Genomic DNA, 22099 nt, shown 5'->3' with positions numbered 1-22099 from the left:
TTGCACAAGAATCGCGAGGCACTTTATCAGTAATAGCCTTTTAGCAATGGTACAATCATACGCTTAGACTGGAAAACCTATGCACTGGCACTTTATACTGTCAGCACTTTTCGTTATAACAGTTGGTATGATGTTTGCACAATAATTTGCCTTTTCTTCCGTGTGCTCTTGTACGTGGATGTCAAGTTGGGATTTTTTGTTCTAAGATAATGTGGTTCTCCCTGCTGCGGTAGAAACCTGTTGTTTTAGATTAGAGGGTGTGGGGTTACGCTGTATTGAATTATTCCACGTTTTGTTTTTGTATTGCATAATAAAAATAAATAAAAAATGAAGTCACCAAGGCTTGAACAATTGGTTTTCTGGTGTTCACCAGTAAAATTGTAATGATTTGAATAGTGATTTTAAAAGTTTAAAGTATAGTCCAGTGATATCCCGAAGGTGAGATTCAAAGGAAAGATCTGTGTCAAATTTTATGTTAAGGTTCTTAACCAACTGCGCAGGCAGTGGGAAAGCACTCCAAGTTTGTGGCCAAAGACAGCCCAAATGAAAAGGAGACGCCTGCCAAAAACCAATACCTCTGATTTGTCACTGTTGAGCTTCAGGCAATATAACTGCATCCAATTTGCTTCCACATTCAGGCAGCTTTGAAAATGCTCTTCCACTGATCTGTGATCTTGCTGAAAAGAGAATAATAATTGTGAGTTATCAGCATACAATGCAACCTTTAAGCCCCATGGTTCAACCACTCCCGCCAGAAGGGCCATATAGATGTTGACTAAAGTAGGGCAGAACACCAAATCTTACATCATTGAAGCCAATGTAAAAGAGGAGAGATGAACAGCTTGTCCTCATTCTGAGAGTAAAGATTTTAACCATCTGAAAAATTCTATTAAAATATTGTGGGATGCAATGTACAGATGTACAGAAAAGACAGTGGCGTAACGAAACTTGAGGGTACCCCCCCCCCCGCAAAGTACATGCAAGGTGGCCCCACAATCCGGACACAGTGTGAAGCTCTCTGACCAGTGCTAGAGGGGGGCCCTGGAGTTCGGGGGCCCCCGCAATGCTTGGGCTGCAGGGCGTTGGTTATGCCACTGAGAAAAAGGCTAAAAATACAGGTTTTAGGGGATTTTGCTTATTTGTATCAGCCAGGACTTTTAAATACCAGTGGTGCCAGTAAAAATCCAGCCTGCAGTACATCATGGATTCTGCCCAAAAAAAATACAACACCTGTATATTATATGGTACAATATTTATGAAGCGTACACAAACCCGAATGAGGCACTAAAGCACTTAGATGCAGTTGAGTAATATAAAGAGCTTCACTGAACACGTTGTATGTGTCTATGTCCTATTTGAACCTGTCAAGGTAAAAATAAAGGATACAAGTTTAATTAGACAAGAGAAGTTGTCAAATTTGGAGATTTAATCGTTGATGAATGATATTGTGTTTTTTGCTTAGATAGGTTCAAATGTGATATCACTCACTGAGTGCTTCTCCCATTTTCGTTTGTTAGTCTGGAGGAGTATTTATGCATAAAGTGTATGCGAGTGAGAAATAGTATCTCAGGTTGCTTATACCTCCTTTTACATCTTGTTACCTTCACCTGATGGACCAATTGATAGAAAGCAGTTACCTCTTTTTTACTTTTTGGTGTTCCAGAGCTTGAGATTTTTCTGAAATTGACCAAATATTGGAGTTATGTCCTTTCTTCAAAGGATTCTACACTGGTGAATTTTAAATTATCCATTGGTCAAGTCCAGAGACCGCTAGAGGTTACCGATCACCTTAAAAAACAAGTTAAAGATGTGTGCCCCCCTATGGCGAGTGAGAGGGTAATTGGAATCAAATCAAAGCACACATTAAGCACCTGGTGGCTTATACACAGCATTTGCTTGCCTAGGGATGTGTTGCATGTCAGCGCAAGCAACCTTGGCTGTGGTGCACAGACATCCTTCTTTGCCACACAAAGAGGAACAAAATTAGAGGGAACATTGCTAATGATGCTTCAGCTGTTGAGCTTTATGAAGGCCGATGCGAAGACCTCAAAGATGCTGTTTCACAAGTTGTTATAAAACCAACCACAGCTAAACCTTTGATTGGTCTAGTACTTCAATTAGATCAATATCATACAAAAGATGAAGCAAGAGAAATTATGAAACAAAAAAAACAGCATTACCCCTCACGTCCCATTGGATTCCTCGGGTGGAGCCTTCCAGAGAGAACCAGTATTAACAGGAAGAAGAGTAAGAAAGAAGGAGAATGACAACAGCAGAAAGAGAACAAAGATGATAAGAGAACTTATGTTTTTTTTGTAGTACTGGAGCACATTTTGTTAAATAATGTCCTCATCGGCCTGGAAACAGAAACACTGGGTTCTGAGAGGTAGGTGAGAACAGATGGATATGGACTGTGGGCCTCATTTATGAGAAATGACGCATCGCTGCGTGAAAGCAGCGATGCGTCACATCTCAGTGCGCACTCCTTGCCACATACCTGATGCGTCATATTTAATGTATGACGCATCATGTCGCAAGGAGTTACAGATACGTCAGTATTTCTGATGTATCTGTAAGCGCAAAAGTGACGCATTGCTGGAGTGTGTCACAAAGGTGACGCAACTCCAGCAATGCGTCCTTTCACATGGGGCAAGCCCCATGTAAAAGGGTCTGCGTCAGTCGTACGCCTGCTGTGAGGCAGGCGCAAGATTGTGACGCAACGGCGTCCTAGAAGTGAAGCAGTGAAATCTCATAGATTTCACTGCGTCACTTCTACGAGGCTTTTTGCGGGGGAACGCCCCCCTGCATACATTATACCTGACACAGGTATAATGTAGCGCAGGGGTTTACAAAGTGACGCATCTGCTAGATGCGTCACTTTGTAAATAGTGCGCAACAAGAGCCATGTTTTACGCCGCCGATGCGTCACAAAAAGTGACGCATCGGAAGCGCAAAACTGACACAAGGCCTCATAAATGAGGCCCTGTATGTCTACAGCTGATGCTGAGCATTTTTTCATACCAATGGTTCTTTCTTTACCCGATTGTCCATTGAACATACCCGGTTTTGTGGATTCAAGTGCATCAAGTGTATTTGTGGATGCCACGTTTCCTGCAACTCATAATGTACCTCTCTAACTCAAAAAGATTGCAGCTGATGGAAAACTTATGATGTCAGGGGATGTTAAAGAAGCGACAAACCTTAACTCTTGCAGCCTTCTCTGGTCATGCAGATAGAAGAATTTGCATCATTATTGGTGCACCTAAATAATACTGGGTATAGCCCGGTGACAGGAACAAAGCCCTCTCATAAGACTAGGCAAACAACAATACCTCTTACAATTTCTCCTGTTTTCAAACAAATGTTCTCCAAGTCGAACATGCCGCCTTTCTCTCAGGAACCAACGAGTATTCAATCTGAACTAGAACTGCCGCCAGACCCACAGTCTTCCCTATTCCCAAATGATCAGCAAAGAGCTTAGTACTGTGCTGAAACATAGAGCTCTCAGACTCACCAATAATAAATGTTTGGGGTGTCTGTTCATTTTGTATCTGTAACAGGAGATTCCTCTTCAGAGTAGAAGAAACCAGTACCACCTCATCCACTACAGTGATGTAAATAGTGGAGGGTCTTTATACTAAGGCTGGAACACCACTGAGCACTGATAGGTAGGGACAGTGCCAGGAGATTACATTGAAGCAATGGATAAGGTGAGAGAGGGAGAACTGATTTTGGCTTTCTTTCTCTTAAACGAAACCGATGATGAGAAAACAGCTCCCGCGTGGTGTCCATACTTTTCAATATTTGTTTCTAACTGTGCCAAAAAATGTACATATGCGTCCTGTGTTTGAGGTAAAATGCTGTCGGATAGAAAGTGATTTGGGCACTTCCCAATAATAGAAGTATATTTGATAATAACTGTTTTGCATCATTATAAATTTTGTTTTCTAGTTGTCTGTTTGGTGATTTTTGTCTGGTTGTCAGTGTTCACTCTAGACAATACACAAGTCATGCAGCAAAAAGTTTGGACTCTCGTGCAAGATATCAAAACATTCTACTCATAGTTCTCATGTCAACCAACAATCTTTCGAGCATGCACAATTAAGGTTACCAGCTTACTAGTAATTCACCAGCATTGCTGTTTTTTTAGGTCACAGTCAGTAAATACATCTTGAAATGCAGCAAAGCTGGTATATTCTCTCCTTCAAAACCTAAACTTATGGCCTGATTAGTAGTAAGTCCTGTTGAATGTGATAATTATTGCATCCAATAAATTTCGACACAGCGGAGTTCGAAATTTATCAGATATGATAATTATTGCATATAGTTGGAGGTGGAGTCCAGCTCAGCTGGTGGCAGCCACATTCAGGTATCTAGTGCTGACAGCATAGTGCGCACACCTAGAGATATGGCACCTGACTTGGGGGTTAACATACACCAGGAGGTTCAAGGGCATGAGAGAGCTCCAGTAGTGCGCAGCATCCCTGAAGGGAAGAGGGTAGCTGGCGTAGGAGTTCATGGTCCTAGTGGTGGGAGGGATTCCCCATGGTTGAGGTCCTGGTGGGTGAGTGTAAAGACCGCCCAGAAGAGTATGGGTTGTGTGACAGAGACAGTCCGCTACTGTCTGGCCAATCTCAGGAGAATGGTGTAGAGTATGTGTGTGAGGCGCTGGATGGAGAGGTGAAGGATAGTTTGGTTAACCCTGCTAGGGGGCTGTGTGATCCAATTGTGGGAGAGCATATTGTAAGTCCCAGTTTTCCATAGCTATGCCAACACCTGTTTGAGAGTGAGTTCTCCGACCCCAGGGAGCTCACATTGGAGGCTGGCCCTTTGGCGGATTCCAGAGGGTCTGAAGCAGCATTGGGGAGTGATTCCAACAAGAGTGGCTCAGGTAACTTCCAGTCCTGTGTGATGGAAGAGGTTCAGTGTAGCCCAGCTAGGTCTCAGTGTGGTGGGAAGGGTGTAGGGGATCACGTCCTGCCTCAGAGGAGGAGGAGTGAGTGTGGGTTCTGTCCCAAGGTACCCGAAACCCAGTCTCAGGGCCTGGATGGTTTCTTAAGGGAACATCAGGTCGAGGGCCTAGTCTGTACTTGCAGGCCATTTGAGGAAGATCTCCCAGGGGCTAGAGAACGTATCTGGCAGTACCGCTCCAGTTGGGAGGGTGCAGAGGTCAAGATGGAGGGGCGAGAGGGGGAAAGAGTCCCCAGTGGAAGAACCAGTGGGTCAGGGGCCAGCCAGCAGGGCTGCGTCCCCAGTGAATGACCATGTGGACACCACTTCTGTCCTGGGGGATCTTCCCGCACTGTCAGAGGGACAGGGGTTGGGAGGTCTGCGCCAGGCAGACTGTCGCACGACACATGAGCTATGTGCCACCCTCAGGCGGGGCATGCATGCTCCCCGGGAAGTCCTGGTGCGCCAGGCAATTGTTCAACTGCAGGGCTGGGTCCCTGAGTTGGAGAGCCAGGTTCAGGTGTTGTCTGACCTGGAGGGCGGGACCACTGTAATCAGTGTCCAGACCCATGTCACTTCTAGGGGTACCACTCCAGTGGAGAGTGGGCAGTACTCTGGAAGGGGGTGCAGAGGGAGGGAGTCCTCGCCTCTGACACCGGTGCAGTTTGAGGGTTTAGACTCTAGGATAGAGGGCCAGGTGCAGGGTGTCCCCCCTGACCTGGTACCCCAGTTGCAGGATAGCACCCCTGAAATGGTGGGCGAATTGTGCAGGTCACCTGCCACAGGTGCCCTGACAATTCTGGAAGGGGGTACCACTCCAGGTGGGAGGGTACAGAGCCCCAAGGAGGAGGACCGGGTGTGGGAGAGGCCACCCCAGTCTTTGGTCCAGCCGCCAGGTACAGGCCTGGGGCTGGTGGGTCAGTGCCAGGATGTCATACCTGGACTGACAGAAGAGAGAATGGACAAGAGGTGCCAAGCACCTGGGGCTACTGCCCCCCACTCTCTCAGGCCACAGAGTTTTGGGAGCACTGAGAGGCATGAGGCCTGGGTCTCAGCCCTGACTACTGTCAGTGGCCACTGTGATTTGATGACTATCTGTTGGGACACACCTGTGAGCAAGTTAAGGTTAGATGCTGCACAGGTGGTGTCCACAGAGGAAGAGAAGGGTGCCCCATGGATTAGCTGGGTGGACCCTGAGAGTATGGACAGAGGATTTGAATTAGGCTCAGATTGGCATAGAACTGGAATGTGCCCCTGCTGTTGCGGGCCAGGTCCATGTTCTATTGCCCAAAGCCGGGAAGTCCATCACAGTGGTGATTGGTCTACCCTGCGTTTTGGCTGGAAGGGTATTGTGTTGGACTTGGCCCTCTTGGCAGGGCCATCCCTGAACTTTTTGCCTTCCTCCAATATTCTCTCTGACCTGTTTTTGTTGGTTTAATGACTCTGGGCACTTTACCACTGCTGACCAGTGCTAAAGTGCATATGTTCTCCCTACTGTAAAGTGTACATGTGATTGAATTCCATGATTGGCTTATTTGGTTTACTATCAGTCCCCAGTAAAGTGCACCAGGAGTGCCAGGGATTGTAAATACAAATGTAAATGTAAATGTAAATGTACAGGAATTTATATAGCGCAAATCACCAAGCGGTTTCTAAGCGCTTGCTTAGGGAACCCGTCCTGGTATTCCCCTGTGAGATAACCCCGGCAGGGTATCTGCAAGGTGAAAGCCAGGCATCCCGCCGCGAGGGGCCGTTGTGGAGATTAAGCAAGCTATTGCCCAGAGTCGCAGAGTGTGAACCCTTGAATCGAGTAGGCACCGGAGCGAGAATTGTCGAGTCCATGGACATTTTAGGACTCAAGACCCCGCCGAGCCGGGAATTGAACCCTGGTCCCGGGCTGACCTCTGCTTCCAGGTCTGCCTCCTCTAACCAGTGAGCCACACTTCTCCAGATACTGCTAGTGGGCCTGCAGCGCTGGTTGCGCCACCCCCAGAAGCAGCCTTTTAAAATGTGTCTAGGTCTGCCACTGCAGAACCTGCGTGCAGTCTGGTACTGCCATGCTGGCTGGGCAAGTGCACACACTTGCCAGCCTCTAAACCTTCCCTTTGCTTCATATTAGTCACCCCTATGGTAGGCCCAAGGGCAGGGTGCATTGTAAGTGTAAGGTAGGACATGCCCTGATGTGTGTGGCATGTCCTAATAGTGAATTACAGTCAATTTCGTTTTCACTATTGTAAGGCTACCTGTTCTCTTAGGCCAAGATGGGCTGCTGGAATTATTACACCCTATAATCCCAGCAGGCTCAGGGAACATGGTAGGATATAAAGTTTAGTATGCCTGAACTCAGTATAATAAAATACTTCTTTTAGTAAAGTTTATTTTACTATCATGTGTTTGCAAATGCTGCTTTTAGAAAGCTTGCCTAACCATTTCAGCCGCCTCTGCTAGCATGTGTATCTGCTGTCTGGGTTGTGTGAGTGACAGGGCTGGGAGATGACAGGTGGTAAATGCAAGGATTACACCTTGGTGGGAGGTAGGAGTGCCCCTGGACTCTGAATAGGGCTGTGCTCTGCCACCACAATGCTGGCTCCACCTCCTGGGGAGTGACTGATGACTCAGCCCGACACCTGGCCCAGGAAGGGGGAAGCCTCCTGGCTGCCCCTGTCCACACAATGCTGGCTCCACCTCCTGTGGAGCGTCTGATGTGCCATCCCTGCTCCCTGAAAGGAGAGACCCAAGTTTCCCCAACACAGTGCTCAAGGACTGAAAGAAGTTCTGCAGTGGCCCCCCTGGCCTGTCAGAACAAAAGAAAAGCTGTATAAAAGTAGGAGCCCTGCTCCTAACAAACTAGATCCTGTTTCCCACAACGAACCTCTGCCCAACTAGAAGGAAGAAGCTGAAGGACTGATCTGCTGTCTGCCTTGCTGAGGAAGGAGAGGAGAAGACCTACAAAGGACTTTGCAGAATTGTGCTTGAGACTTTCTCCAAGGGCTTGTTTGAGCTTGCCTCCTGAACGGAACCCCAGGGCCAGTGGGTTTCTTGTGCCTTCACTCGCCTTGTACTGCGAGTCATGTGTGTGTGCCTCTTGCTGGAGCTGAGACTGCGCCCCCATCGCCCCCTCCTAGGGCTGTGGCACTCGGGAGCTTGCCTGCCCTTTACCCGTGAGAGCCTTGCACTGTTGGAGTCGCTCTCTGTCCCCGGGTCAGGCTGCCTGCTCCTCTGCCCCTGCCTGCCATTAGGAGCGCGCTGAAGCGCCCACTCGCCCCTCCCGCTGGAATTCTTCCGAGGCTGGTGATCGACGCTGGGACAGCCGCCCGCACGTAGGAACATGCCCTGCTGCCCAGCTTCACCCCCCCTTTGAGACTTTACAGGCCGCGCCGCCCCCTTTGGGAGACCCCAGTACAATCGGTACTGAGGTCGTGGGCCGCGCCTGCCTGAGCGCACGCACCCGCTGCAGTGAAGGTCCGAAGTCACCCCAAGCGCACTAGACTCCTACGAGCCGTCCCCCTGCCCGAAGGACGACTAATCCACGAAGTCACCGCCAAGAAAACGAGTCGCACTCACTGTGTACGACTCGTCCCAGAAAGAGAACTGAGGTCTTAAGGTACGTCGCTGGCACAACGGGCTCGGGGGCCCGCAACGCTTTATTTCCCCGTAAATTTAACTGTGCGGGTCGGATTGCCTTAGGAGAAATTATACGCTACAACGAGTACGCCTCGCTGTGCGCCTGGAACTTGTGCGCCTCGTTCTGCTGCCCATCCAAGGCTGGTACGCCTCGCTGTGTGCCTGGAACTTGTGCGCTTCGTTCTACCGATCATCAGAGTCTGGTATGCCTCGTACTCCTGGGCGCCCATTGACCCCCACGTACGCCGGCTCACGCGAGATTTAGTGGGGCACTTCCTTACAAGCCGAACGAGGCGTAGAAGGACGCTACAAAGCGCCCAGAGGCGCTTGGGAGCACCATACCTTCAAGGAACTGGGCAGAACGCCCCAAATATTGCATATCAAGAACTGTGGCATCATCATTGTGTTGTAAGAGTAACTAGAACTGTTTTTAAGAATACCTCAAACCTCAAGAAGAAGTATTTTTAAAGGATCAACACCCTTGCCAAGTAAACTAAACCTGTTTTGAGAATTGTTCTAAGGGAATCTTTATTTGGAAATCTGGTGGCCCCAAAGCAAAAGTAACGTGTTATAAGGTCTTGTGATAATCTCTCTACCTGCATATATTTTTATATAAAGATTACGTATTTTTACAGACCCAAAGCCTGGTGTCCATTTGTGGGGGGTCTCAGTGGGTTTTACTGTGAAAGGTCATAAATGCTTAACTCTAGTGCCCCGAAGTTTAGCCTTGTCTGCTCGCGCCACGCAACCTAAAGGGTGAGCAGGGGTCATTCTGAGGAGTAGTTCCCTGGCCCTGATTATAGTGGTGATTTCTGCCTGGCTTTGTTGCCAACCTCAGCCAGCCAGGAATCCCATTTCTAACATTGATGCTTATTGTACCAAAATCTGCATGTCCTGGTAAATACCGGTACCTTTCCTTGTAAAATTCAAGCAGGTTTGATCAGCCGAAATTTGACGATGAGTGCGATTTTTATTGCACCTGGTAATTTATTGGTGCGATAAACATCCCACCATTTGTAATTTGCACGGGGAATACAATGTAATGGGTCCTTGCACTCAAGCCCTTAAAAGAGCAAATGTAAGATGTCATGTCAAAAGTATTTTAGAGTTGCTCAAACCATTCCTAAATTACTATTAAAGCAAACAGATGCATAATTGCCCTACTGAAAAAATTTGCAAAGATTTTACTCAGATCCTGGCCCTTCCATAATCTCAAAACAGGTACAAACTGGAGGTAGTTTTTTATGGAAAAAAGGGACAGACCCCTGTAATGCATGCCGACATTAACTAATCTGTCGGGAGACTCCTGATTTTTCAAGCCGAAAAAAGTGCTTTATTTTAGCTCTTTCCAATCTACCAATTTTAGTAATTTGAGCACTGCTTGACATCTTCCTTCACTAGCTGCTAAAACGATAACTTTTCCTGCTTTTTAATCTGCTCTGTCATATTAACTTTTGTTGTGTTGGAATTTTAAAATTGGGAATTTGAATCTGGAGGGAGGGGGAATTGAATCGTTTTTTTGAGCTCCGTGACCGCTGGCCGCCATTTTTCCACTTCGGCACGGTCTAGTGGTTGGATGCTGGCCGTTTCAAAACGGGACACTGCGCGAGCCTCCCAGTCTCAGTAATTTGAGCACTGCCTGACATCTTGTTTCACTCGCTGATAAAACGATAACTTTCTGCACTTTACCTGCTTTTTAATCCCTCTGTCATATTAACTTTTGTTGTGTGGGATTTTTAAAATTGGGAATTTGAATCTGGAGGGAGGGGGAATTGAACCGGTCTTTTGAGCTCCGTGACTGCTAGCCGCCATTTTTCCACTTCGGCACGGTCTAGTGGTTGGATGCTGGCCGTTTCAAAACGGGACACTGCGCGAGCCTCCCAGTCTCAGTAATTTGAGCACTGCCTGACATCTTGTTTCACTCGCTGATAAAACGATAACTTTCTGCACTTTACCTGCTTTTTAATCCCTCTGTCATATTAACTTTTGTTGTGTGGGATTTTTAAAATTGGGAATTCGAATCTGGAGGGAGGGGGAATTGAACCGGTCTTTTGAGCTCTGTGACCGCTAGCTGACATATTTTCACTTCGGCGCGGTCTAGTGGTTGGATGCCGGCCCCTTCAAAACGGGACGCTGCGTGAACGCGCCGCTGGCACGAAAAAGGTGCGCCAAAGGCAAGCCCGTCTGCGCCCGTCAGCGTCCCGGAAGGGTGCGGGGCCAGCCATGCTGCCAGTTCTGCTCTGGAGCCGCTCATGGTAATTACCTATGACAGAAACCACTTGTTTGCCTTGACAAGGGTTCGGCATGTAGACCCCATTCAGTTATTCTGAGGAACAATTTTTCCGAGAGGTGTAAAGACTGTAACTGGTTAGCATGGCCTTCTCCTAGAGAGCATAAAGTTAAAAGGGTTATGATAGCCCCGATTAGGGGACGCGAGGTTCCAGATAAATGTTGGAAGGCTTCTTTATTGAATGTTCGCTTCCTGAAAAAACATGAACTTGAAATTTACGATTTTCTAACCGACTCATCCCCCGACTTGTTGTTTCTCACAGAAACTTGGCTAACGGATGCTTCAAATCCTATTTTTGCCAGTGCGATTCCTCAGGGCTATAAGATTCTGAGGAAGGACCGTCCTTTGGGGAGAGGCGGTGGGCTAGCTATCGTATATAGGAGCTCCTTCACTTGTACTCCCTTAGCGAATGTGGAGATAGAGGGGGCGGAAAGTTTGGGTTTTCTCCTGACACTCATGGCTCAGCAATCTATGGCAGGTGTAGTAATCCACCGCCCACCTGGTCTGGCGAAGAACTTCCTGGACTCTATCAGCCATTCCATTTCCCCCATTGCAGCTAAATATAGCCATTGTACGGTCCTGGGTGATTTTAATATCCACATCGATAAATCTTTGGAGCCTGACCCTCTAAGACTGTATGAATCCTTGGATATTCTTAATTTAACCCCTTTTGTAGGTCTTCCCATGCACGACAAAGGCCATATACTGGATCAGGTTTTTTCTTCTAACCAGATTTATATGGATGCTCCTTTAGCCTTAACCTGGTCCGACCATTATTTGATCAATTTTAAAATCTGCAGAGATGCTGCTAGGCCCCAACCCCTGGATACAGCCAAGGCGAATCACTGCTCTAGGCCATTTCACTTGATGACATCTGAGGCCATTCAGCGTGCGCTGCGACAGCAGCCGATTCTCTTAAGTGGCGTCCTGGAACAAGATGTGAAGACTTTCGAAGATTGGTTACAGCAACAAGCCACTGAACTGCCCCCCTCCCCCCCCCCCCCTGTGTGAGGCCTGTCAAATCCTCTCGAGCTTCGGCCCCTTGGTTTTCTGAGGCCTTAAGGGATAGTAAAAAGGCCTGTAAACATCTTTAAAGAGAATGGCGGAGGAATTATAATCCCTCAGACAAACTGATCTACAAACGGGCACTGAAAAACTATTACAAGAGTATTTGTGAGGGAAAGAAACTCTTTTTGTCTACAAAAATAGATATGGCTGCTAATAAGAGTAAACCCCTTTTTAATGTTGTAAAAAGTTTCTCCTCCCTGCCTCCATAAGCCAACCGTTTGTTCCCACAAGCGATTGGACGGAACAAATGGCCCTATTTTTTAATGAATAAATCAAATTGATCCAGGATTCCTTCGAAGCTCAATCACTGGATCGGGAGGGCGCTGAGGGCTCCCACCTAGCTGCTTTCTCCTGCTCCAGTGCCTCCCTTAGGGATTTCACAGAGATCACTTTAGAGCAATCTTTGGTGTTTATGAAAACTTTGAAATCTAGCTCCCCCACTGATCCCTGCCCAGCAAAGGTTTTGTCTTCATTAGCAGATGTGATCAACCCCTGTGTGAATTCTATTTTGAACACCGCTTTACGGGAGGGGCTGATGCCACAAATGTGGAAACATGCCAAAATCCTCCCGCTACTGAAGAAACCATCGGCAGACCCTGAGGCAGCATGTAATTATAGAACCATATCGCTTTTTCCTTTCTTTTCGAAGGATCTGGAAAAATGTGTTAACAAAGTCTTAACGAACTATGTGGAGACCAATGATTTGTTGCACCCTAGCCAGTCAGGCTTTAGAGCCAATGTCAGTACTGAAACGGCTCTATTGGAAGTTGCAGAAACTATTAAAGCTACATTGGACAGAGGAGGTAATGCCGTTTTGGTTCTACTGGACCTCTCCGCAGCTTTCAACACCGTGCCTCATTCGAGATTACTGAAAAGACTCAGTGATAGCGGTATTGGAGGCACGGTCTTGAGTTAGTTTGCATCCTTTCTCAATGACCGCTCTCAAACCATCTGGTCTCCTCCTTTCTCGTCGGGAATCCCTCTTCTGAACATGGGGGTGCCCCAGGGCTCTATTTTGAGCCCTACACTATTTAATCTGTACATGGCCCCCTGGCTCCCCTCGTTGAGAAATTTGGTGCCAAAATAGTGTCATACGCTGATGACACTCAGCTGCTGTTCACCTGCGAAAAAGGAGCCGAGTTTGATAGCAACTTAATTAACACCTGTCTTTCTAAAGTCTTCTCCTGGTTAAGTCACAATCATTTAAAATGTAACTCCGAGAAGTCTGAGATTATCTTCTTCGAGCCTCAGCCACCGGATATCTGGCATGAATGGTGGCCCCAGGATATGTCTCCCCCTGTGTCCGCCGTTTCCACAGTGAAAAATCTGGGAGTCAAGCTGGACTCTGTGGTAAATAATTTAATATTACCTTATCTTAGAATTTCTATATTAGTAAATACGTTTAAATTAAGTAAAGAGAGGAGTCCGTGGTGTTCGAGTAAAGAAGGGTTTATTCAATAACTCGAGTTAAGGGAGAGCTCCTTCACCAAGCGGGTTCAGGAGTGGTCTGATGTTTCATTCACATAGCAGAATATTTATACGGTTTCAGGCAGTAAGAAAAAGGAAGGAAAACAGAAGAAAAAAGGAAGTGACAAACAGTAATTTCCAACCAAATGTGTCAAGGTATGGGCGTTTATTGTGTCTCGTGAGGGTGCATGAAATGTGTCGAAATGTGCTCCTTTCAGTTGAAGGTCTTTCCTCAGCCGGATGTTTATCTCTGGGTTAGAGTCAAGAACAGGAACTATCTTTTTCTTTTTTAGAAAAAAACCAGGAACTAGCCCGTTGGTTCTCGGAATTGGCAGAGCCACAAGAATGTGTGGTTAATTAATGGAGGGGCTAGGTGCAGGATGTCTTGCTCGTAGGTCTGAAGACAAAATGGATGTCACACGCAAAAATGGGTGCTGTCTGAATCAAAATGGCAGACGAGGCGGAGAAGGGAAACGATGGGGCACAACTGCCAATTTTATTTCCTCATTCCCTCCTTGCCCCAGAGTGTACCTGTACCTATATCTCAATTCGCAAGAGATTGTCTATGCATTCCTGTACCATAATTGTTTTGTTTTCTTTCTGCTGGATATGTGGTTTAGGAATGCAGCTTGTAGCGCATAGCCCGCACAGGGCAGGGCCACATTGGATGCAAAGCAACATCCAGTTATTATCAGGAATATTATGCCTGCTGCTGACAGCAGTTTCCATCCCCAGGATGATATTATTGTCCAAAACCAGTCAGACAATGTCCAAGTGCCAGGTTCTTGATGTAGGCTGGCGGCTATCTTGTGTAATTTTGTTATAGCCGTATATACAGACGTAGAGTTATCAGGGATGAAAATACAGCAGCTGGAGCCGATAATTTTACAGGCTCCGCCCCTGTCAGCCAGGATGACGTCAAGGACAAGGCGGTTTTGGAGGGCAACCAATCTTATGGCAGACTGTTCCTGGGTCAAGTTCCCCAGGGCAGACGCCGTCTGATTTACAACAACCTCCAAGGTCCTTGTCAACTTGCGTATGAGCTTACTGTTCTGCACAGGGCCGATAAAGAAAAAGAATCCTTTATTGAAGTCTGTATATTGTTCCAATGTAGTTTCCGTGTGATCAATCCCGGAGATATCGCTCATTCTTTTATGTCTAACATGGGGCACTAGTGGGTCTCGGTGGTAAGTGGATGGGGCCACAAAGACAGGAGGTAGCAGAAATGCTATATAGCACGTTCCCCCCCAGTTCAAGGGCAGTTGCACATAGGCTGTTTGCCCGCAGATGAAGTAAGTATGGCGGGATGCTAGAAATGATGATTTTCCGTAGTCTTCAAAACTTACAGTGGTATGGCAGTCACTGTGTCCTAATGGGACAGAGCCCTTTTTCCGGACGCACAGGTGCCCTTTCACTGTTGAGACCGAGATAGAAGGGGGGCCAGCATTCTTTTTAGGTTTGGTATTTAATATCCTGTAGGACATGCTCATGTTCCCCTGCTTGTATTCTTCGCTTTCTAGGACCGTGCCTGTCGCCTGAGGATCTCCATCCTCATTCGGGTAGCAGACAGCATTAAGGACCTTATTTAAGTCCCCCCAAGGCCACCTATTCTTGCATGACCTATTTCCATCAGGGCAGGAGGTACGGGTAGTCCTGTCGGCTGTTATTAGGGCGAACCAGGCCTCGCAAGTTCCATTATAAGAAAACGGAAAGGGGAAGAGAGGCATCCCTCCCTCCTTCTGATGTGGTGGGAGGCGGCCACATATCCAGCAATCTGTGATATTGCTGGCCTGATGCGTATAGTGTAGCATCTGTATGAAGGTATTGTTTCGGAGAGCTAGCCTATGGGCTTTCTCATGAGGAGGTAAGTCGTGGTGCGTGTGCTCTTGAGTAGTGTTAGGTGCAGGAGAGGAATGTGGTGCTGGCGGGAAAGCAATGTGGAGGGCCTAACCGAGACACGTCATGATTGTCATCAAGAAAAACAGTATGATCAAACATATGATAGGGCCGCTATGCAACTTCTTAACATTCTTCTTTAGGCGCCTCATTTTCTCTTTTTTCCACATAGTCAGGGTGTCTGAGTCTGCCCCCATGCTCTGACCGCTTCACCACGAGACCTGTGTCCATGGGCTTAATCAGCCAGAATCCTGGTGGCGGACCTCAGTTTTGATTTATATTCCTGTTGTGGGGTCTGTTCCAAGGGCAATGAGGACTGTTCAGTTACAGTGTCACTGGATGTGGCAATATCGCTGGCGACAGAGTCTATTTCTTCAAAGTATTTCTTACAATGACTGGCATGCAACCAGCCCTTTCTGCCTTCGATCTTCACCGCAGTCCGCGTAGTTAAAAGGACCAACTTCGGCTCCTTCCACCTGGGCTGGAGAGGATTTGTCCTGTCGAAATTCCGGACTGAGACCCAATCCCCGGGTCGTATGGTGTGTTCTTCCGGGTTGATTTTGTCTGGGAAGGCTGCAGCCACCTGTGAACGACAAGAGTGGAGTGCAGACATCAAGGAAGCCAGGTAATCAGTCAATATTCTGCTATCTACATCAGTAATAGATTTTGGTCTAGGGACTCCCCACATGTTTGGTGGCCTGCCAAAAACCATTTCGAATGGTGCTAATCCTATTTGGGAGTGTGGTACCATTCGCATATAGAAAAGGGCTACTGGTAAGGCAGTCATCCAATCTACGCCCTTTTCTGCTGTGATTTTGGCTAACTTAGTTTTAAGTGTTTGATTGTGTCTTTCTACCAATCCTGCTGCCTGGGGGTGTCTCACGCAATGAAATTTCCAAATATATCCTAATAGAAGGGAGACATGTTTCATTAGCTCGGAAGAGAAAGGTTGGCCATTGTCTGAATATATGACTCTTGGCAACCCATACCGTGGGAAGTACTCTCTTACTAGAACCTTAGCAGTCGTTGTGGCGGTATAGTCAGGGACGGGGTAAGCTTCAGTCCACCTTGTTAACGCGCACACCACCACCAGTACATACTTGTAACCTCTACACTTCTCCATCTGAATATAGTCCATCTGGAGAGCTTCGAATGGATGGTCAGGGGGTTGGAATCCACCCTGCTCCACCTTCGTGCCTTTACCTGGGTTGAACTGGTTACAAATCATGCAAGTTTTTACTTTTTGTTTGGCTGCAGCTCTCAAATGTTTGTTATGCCATATGTTCTGTATGCTATCTAACATTGCTTTTTCTCCCAGATGCGCTGGTCCATGTATGGTGTTTATTATAACCTGAACCATAGCATCCGGCAGTAGCCATACTGCTCTCGCAGGTGTCATCCAACCCTGGTCTGTAAGGACCCCTCCTTTTTCCTTACATTCTAGCAGTTCCTGTGGTGTGGTGTGACTTTGGATATCCTGGATGTCAGAAAGGGGTCTCGTTTTGTGTATTGGCGGTGTAGTGTATTCAATTCCGTGTTCGCCGCCATTTTGGCTGCATTGTCTGTGAAATCATTTCCTTTTGATATTTCATCTGTTCCTTTTGTGTGTGCCTTACATTTCAGCACCGCTATTTTGGTTGGTAATTGGCTAGCTTCCAAGAGGGCAGTGATGAGGGCAGCATGTTGTATTTTGGACCCATGTGATGTGAGAAATCCCCTCTCCCTCCATAATGTGCCGAAATTGTGTACAACCCCGAAAGCGTATTGTGAGTCAGTGTAGATGTTAACTGATTTTCCTTTTGCTAAGTGACATGCTCGTGTTAGTGCTACTAGTTCGGCTGCTTGTGCTGACAGTATCTCTATTTTATGTGCTTCCAAAGTGCTTATACCATTTGTGACGGCATAGGCTGCTGCCAATTCTCCAGTGGGGAGTATCATGCAAGACCCATCAACAAAGAGTGTCATCTCTGCCTCAGAAAGGGGTGTATCTTGTAAATCTGGTCTGGGTTTGGTCACTAAATAAATTGTATCAATACAATCGTGAAGTTTTTCAGCAGGGGAGGTAAGTGGCAACAGTGTTGCTGGGTTTAAAATGTTGCATCGTCGGATCTCAATGTGTGGCTGAAAAAGTGTCATCTCGTATCCTGTGAGTCTGGCTATTGTCAGATGTTGTGTTTGCGTTCTGTTTAGGAGAAGTTCAACAGCATGTGGAACCTGGACAACCAGATGGAGTCCTAGTACGATGGTGTCACTTTATCTAATGGCTTGTGCTGTGGCAGCGACTGATTTGAGGCATGCAGGGAGTGCTTGGGCCACCGGATCTAATGTACTGGAAAAATAACCACATGGTCTATGCCTGTCTGACTGAAGTTGGGTCATTACCGACAGGGCTGTACCTGAGCTTTCTGTTACAAATAAGGTAAAATCTTTGGTGTACTCAGGTGTTGCCAACACTGGGGCTTGACACATAGCCTGTTTAAGAGACTGAAAAGCTTGTGTGTGTTCATCCGTCCAGGGTAATTTTGGGGTAGCGCCAGCTTCAAGTGTTGTCAGCTGCACTAATGGTTTTGCAATGAGGGCAAATTGTGGGATCCACTGTCTACAATATGAGGTAAGGCCAACAAAAGCTCGGACTTGTTTCTGTGTTGTTGGCTGTGGCATTTGTTGTATAAGTTGGATGCGTTCCTGTGTAAGCTGCCTACCCTCCTTTGACAGCAAGTGCCCTAAGTATGCCACTTGCTGCAAGCAGAATTGGAGCTTACCAGGGGAAACTTTATGGCCATTTGCAGCTAGGAACTTTAGTACCAGCAATGATGCTTCAGCGCAGGCTGGGTCAGATCGGGCCGTAATGAGGATGTCATCAACATACTGCAATAATGCAGTGTCAGGGAGCATTTCAATAGTATCCAATTGTCTTTTTAACGCTGGGCTATATACACTTGGGCTTTCGGTGAAACCTTGGGGAGCTCTTGCAAATTGGAAGCTTCGTCCTTGTAAGGAGAAGCCGAAAAGGTATTGGCTGTCTGGGTGAATGGGTATACTGAAAAATGCGTTTTTTAAGTCAATTACAGTAAAGTGTGTTGCTTCTGCATCTATGGCTGTGAGTAACGTGGAGATGTCTGGTACCACGGGGTGTTGGGGAATGACACATTTATTAAGTTCTCTCAAATCCACCACTAGTCTATAGACAGGGGGTGTTCCCAGTTCCACTTTTTTATGAACTGCTAAAACTGGGGAATTACAAGTATTAGAAATCGTTTCTTTAACCACACCTGACTGTATTAGATCCTGAATAATTAACATTAACGCTTGTTCAGCTTGAGGTGGAATTTTGTATTGTCTTATGCGTGGCAGTTGGGCTCCCTCCTTCAGTGTAACCTTGTGAGGTGTTATTTCCATACACCATACTGTTGTGGAATCAGTGGCCCAAAGGGTGTGTGGCAAATCTTTCAAACGTTCGTCTAATTCTCTACTGGTGTAGTGACCTTTAAAATCTCGTTAGAATAATCTAACATCCTTAGGTGAGCAAACAATGACAGCTCCTAATTCCTTCAATGTCTTGATACCAAGTAAATTTTCTGGACATGATTTTGTCAATATAAGATCTGTGGTTGTCGTGAGGGGACGAACCTGTAAGGGCAGTGGTTTTGACGTGACGTTTGTCACAGGCTGTCCGAAGAAACCCACAGAAATACTTTTTGAACCCGAGAGAGGAGCCTCTGGGACCTCTTGATGGCTTATTGTTGTTTTACTGGCCCCAGTGTCTAGTAGAAACGTTCTATCCTCCCCAAGAAGTCGGACCTCTACAAATGGACCCTTCTGATCTACTGGGATGAGGATTAGGGGCAGTTTGTCATCTTCTCTCCCTGGGCAACATCATGAAATATCTTGGTAGTATTCAGTATAGTCATCATCTCCAATGTACATTTGGGTCAATGGTGTTGTCGGTGGAACTGAAGGTGCTGTAGTGCCTTGTGGGGCGTTCTGTTTTGGCTGATATGGGCGGGGTTGTGTCTTACCGGTGGCCAAATTGTGTTTTAAGACAGGACAGTCTTTAACGAAGTGTCCTGACTTTTTGCAATAATTGCAAGTACTCTTTGCGTTTGTCTGGCTACCTAGTGTCTGTTGGCGCTGGGGTGCAGTCTGGGCCACTAATGCTTTCATCTTTGTGTCTTTCATGCGCTTCTTATCATTTTCTTCTTCATCCCTAATGCGGTTTTGATGGTATTGTAGCATTTGTAGCACCTGTGGCGGCGTATGGGCTTGCCAGGTACTTTCTACCTTCAGTACTCTTTCCCTTATAGCTGGCAGAGCGTTGTCTACTAATTTGGAAACAAACAGATGTGGGTAAGCTTCGCTTGTCGGTGTAAGACCGCTATTTACCGCAAAACACTTTTCAAGTCTTGTATAATAATCTCCTATGTCTTCACCATGTTTCTGTTTGCAGGAGGAAATGGCATCCCAGTCCTCCTTTTTCACTGTCAATAACTGTGGTAACACCTTCAAAATAGTGCCAGGGAGTGCCTTGAGTTTGTCTCCTATACCTTGACCTGCTACCCTAGTATTTTCGTCATTCTGAAGTTCGGTCCATCTAATGTGCTTGCCCGCCACCTCCCAATCTTTCTCTCGTAGTTTGTCATATATTCCCGAGGGCAACAATAATTTTAGAATTGCTGTGATATCGGAAAGGGTATATGTTGACATCATTAATATGTCTCCTAATTCCTTGAAAAATCCTGCAGGGTCTTTTGAGTGAGGGGGAACCATCTCTTTCATTCTTAGTAATTCGAGTTTTGTCAAGGGGACATAAATAAAGACGCGTTGTAACGCGCCATTTGCGTCAGCTCTGGGGTAAACCTCCCTCATGGGGAACTGGCGTGTTTGAGGAAGTTTATTAACCGATCCACAAGTATCAGTGCAAAATCTATATTCAACCGCTTTCTGGTATTCCTGTCTAAAATCTATGAATCTGTTGAGAAAAACTGAGCCATTGTAGAAGAACATGTTATCAGCAAAGTCAGACAGAAAATCTTCTAGTCTTGGATCATGTTTTAAAAAAGTGTCATTGAGAGTGATGAGATGCTGTACCATGTAGAGACTCGCTAATCTTTGATGTGGGCATGGTAATGCTAAAAAAAGTTAGGCTATGAGATCACTGTCATATATCTTATACTGAGAGACACATAGGGTCGCAGTTCTGGCTATTTCCTTCTCCTCCGATGTAAGCGGAGGTTCCTGGCCTAGCCAGTCGTCTAATGCTACTACCGTGGCTTGAAACAGGTCATCTGGAGACGGCCTCTCTGGATGGCCCTGGAGGAATGGAAGGGGTGGGGGTCGTGACGTGGAAATGGAGCGTCTTACTGGTAGAGCCTTTACAACCGGTGGTGTTATGTTCTCCTCACCTTTGTTCCCTTCCTCCTCGGCCTGTACGTTTTGCCAAGTACGTGTCACCTTACGGGTGAACCTATCAAGTGCGTCATTTACCAAACCTACATCGGTATGGTCAGAGGTTGAGTCCAATAACTCATAAAATGATGTGGGTACATCTTTTCCTCCCACTCGTAAGTGTTTAATAAAACAACAAATAAGGAACCTATACATGTGTACCTTAATAGCGTAAAGTCTGCTTTTGGTTAATCTGTTAATAGCCTTAGAGTCTTCCCCAGTACGGAGAAACTCAGAAGCTGCCTCAAGGATTGGGCCTATAGCAGGTAAACCCTTGATCTCTATCCATGAGTCGTGAAGTATTTTTGTTATTCGGCCTGCCTCCCCAGTGGTACTTGGGGCTGGGTCATAGGGACACTCGGGAATCGTGTCCCCTGTGGCTAGTCCCTCTGCACCTTCGTTGTTTCCAGGCCGTGGTTGGACTTGTTCGGTATTCAAGGGCTGTTGTGGAGGTGCCTGAACTATTGGGGGGTCATATGGAGGCCGGGTGTCCAAGAGGAGGGTGGTGAAAGAATCCTCTGAAAATGGGGCAGTAGGTTGTGTCTTAGGTGGGACGGTCTCCATCTGCAAGGAAGTATTGGGTAATACAGGATAGAGACCGGTGGAAACGGCTAGTTGTTCCCTATTATTCCTTTCATTTTCTAGTTCTTGTCCTATTTCTTGTAATCGTTCATTCCGGACCTGTTCTGACATTCTCTTACTCTTTTTGACTTTGTTCAATGCTTTCTCCTGCCTCCTATGGGCCTCTTTTCTCCATAGTTCGACCGCGTCACTTTGTGACTGTCGGACCTTTCTTTTCCACAACTGTTCTTCTAGTTTCAGTACACATTCCATGTCAAAAGTCCCTGTCTCGGGCCACCTATATTTATATTCGAAATCTTTAGTGTAATCTACCCATAAATCACAATAAACAATTGCACCAATGCCATGTTTTGTATACATGAAATGTCCTGGAGTATCCCGGGGAGGGAGGGGAATCTCCTTCTCGAGAATACTTTTTCTAGTTCCCATCTTACGTATTTTCGAAAAAATAGGCATGATGGCAGACTTTCTATTAAAAAAAATAGAAATGAGAAACAACAAACATATATCTTTACCGTACCCACAAAAGTTGTGGGTCCGACTTTATACTTTCAGCTGTACTCACCAAGAAGCAAACTAGAAGGCCTGTTGATCTTGAAATGCGCGCAGCTTTTGAGACGGGGCTCACAAGACCTCGGACTCGTCTTCTTCACGGGTTGGGCTCTGGGTCTGGACGTTCCGCAATCTTCTTCACCGCCTCGTGTGGATGACGGGCCGCAGTCGTTCCCCCCTTCGTCTCGAGGGAGTTAGCAGGAATTCCCTGCGTCTGTGCACTTT

The 22099-nt window shown here is 46.6% G+C and overlaps 1 protein-coding gene across 1 annotated transcript; it reads right to left on the bottom strand.

Moving 5' to 3' along the window:
* Nucleotides 1–585: 585 nt before the first annotated feature.
* On the bottom strand, nt 586–21574 carry LOC144762619 (endogenous retrovirus group PABLB member 1 Env polyprotein-like). The gene is made up of 3 exons (XM_078647847.1): nt 20903–21574; nt 14178–15345; nt 586–677 (listed from the first exon to the last, which is right to left on the bottom strand). Exons 1-3 carry the CDS (start codon nt 21572–21574, stop codon nt 586–588), a joined length of 1932 nt encoding a protein of 643 aa, XP_078503973.1.
* Nucleotides 21575–22099: the final 525 nt, after the last annotated feature.

This window comes from Lissotriton helveticus, chromosome 6, assembly GCF_964261635.1.
Source record: "Lissotriton helveticus chromosome 6, aLisHel1.1, whole genome shotgun sequence".
Classification (NCBI taxonomy): domain Eukaryota; kingdom Metazoa; phylum Chordata; class Amphibia; order Caudata; family Salamandridae; genus Lissotriton; species Lissotriton helveticus.
The sequence above is the reverse complement of the archived record's forward strand: the minus strand, read 5'-3'. Positions and strand labels throughout refer to the sequence as shown.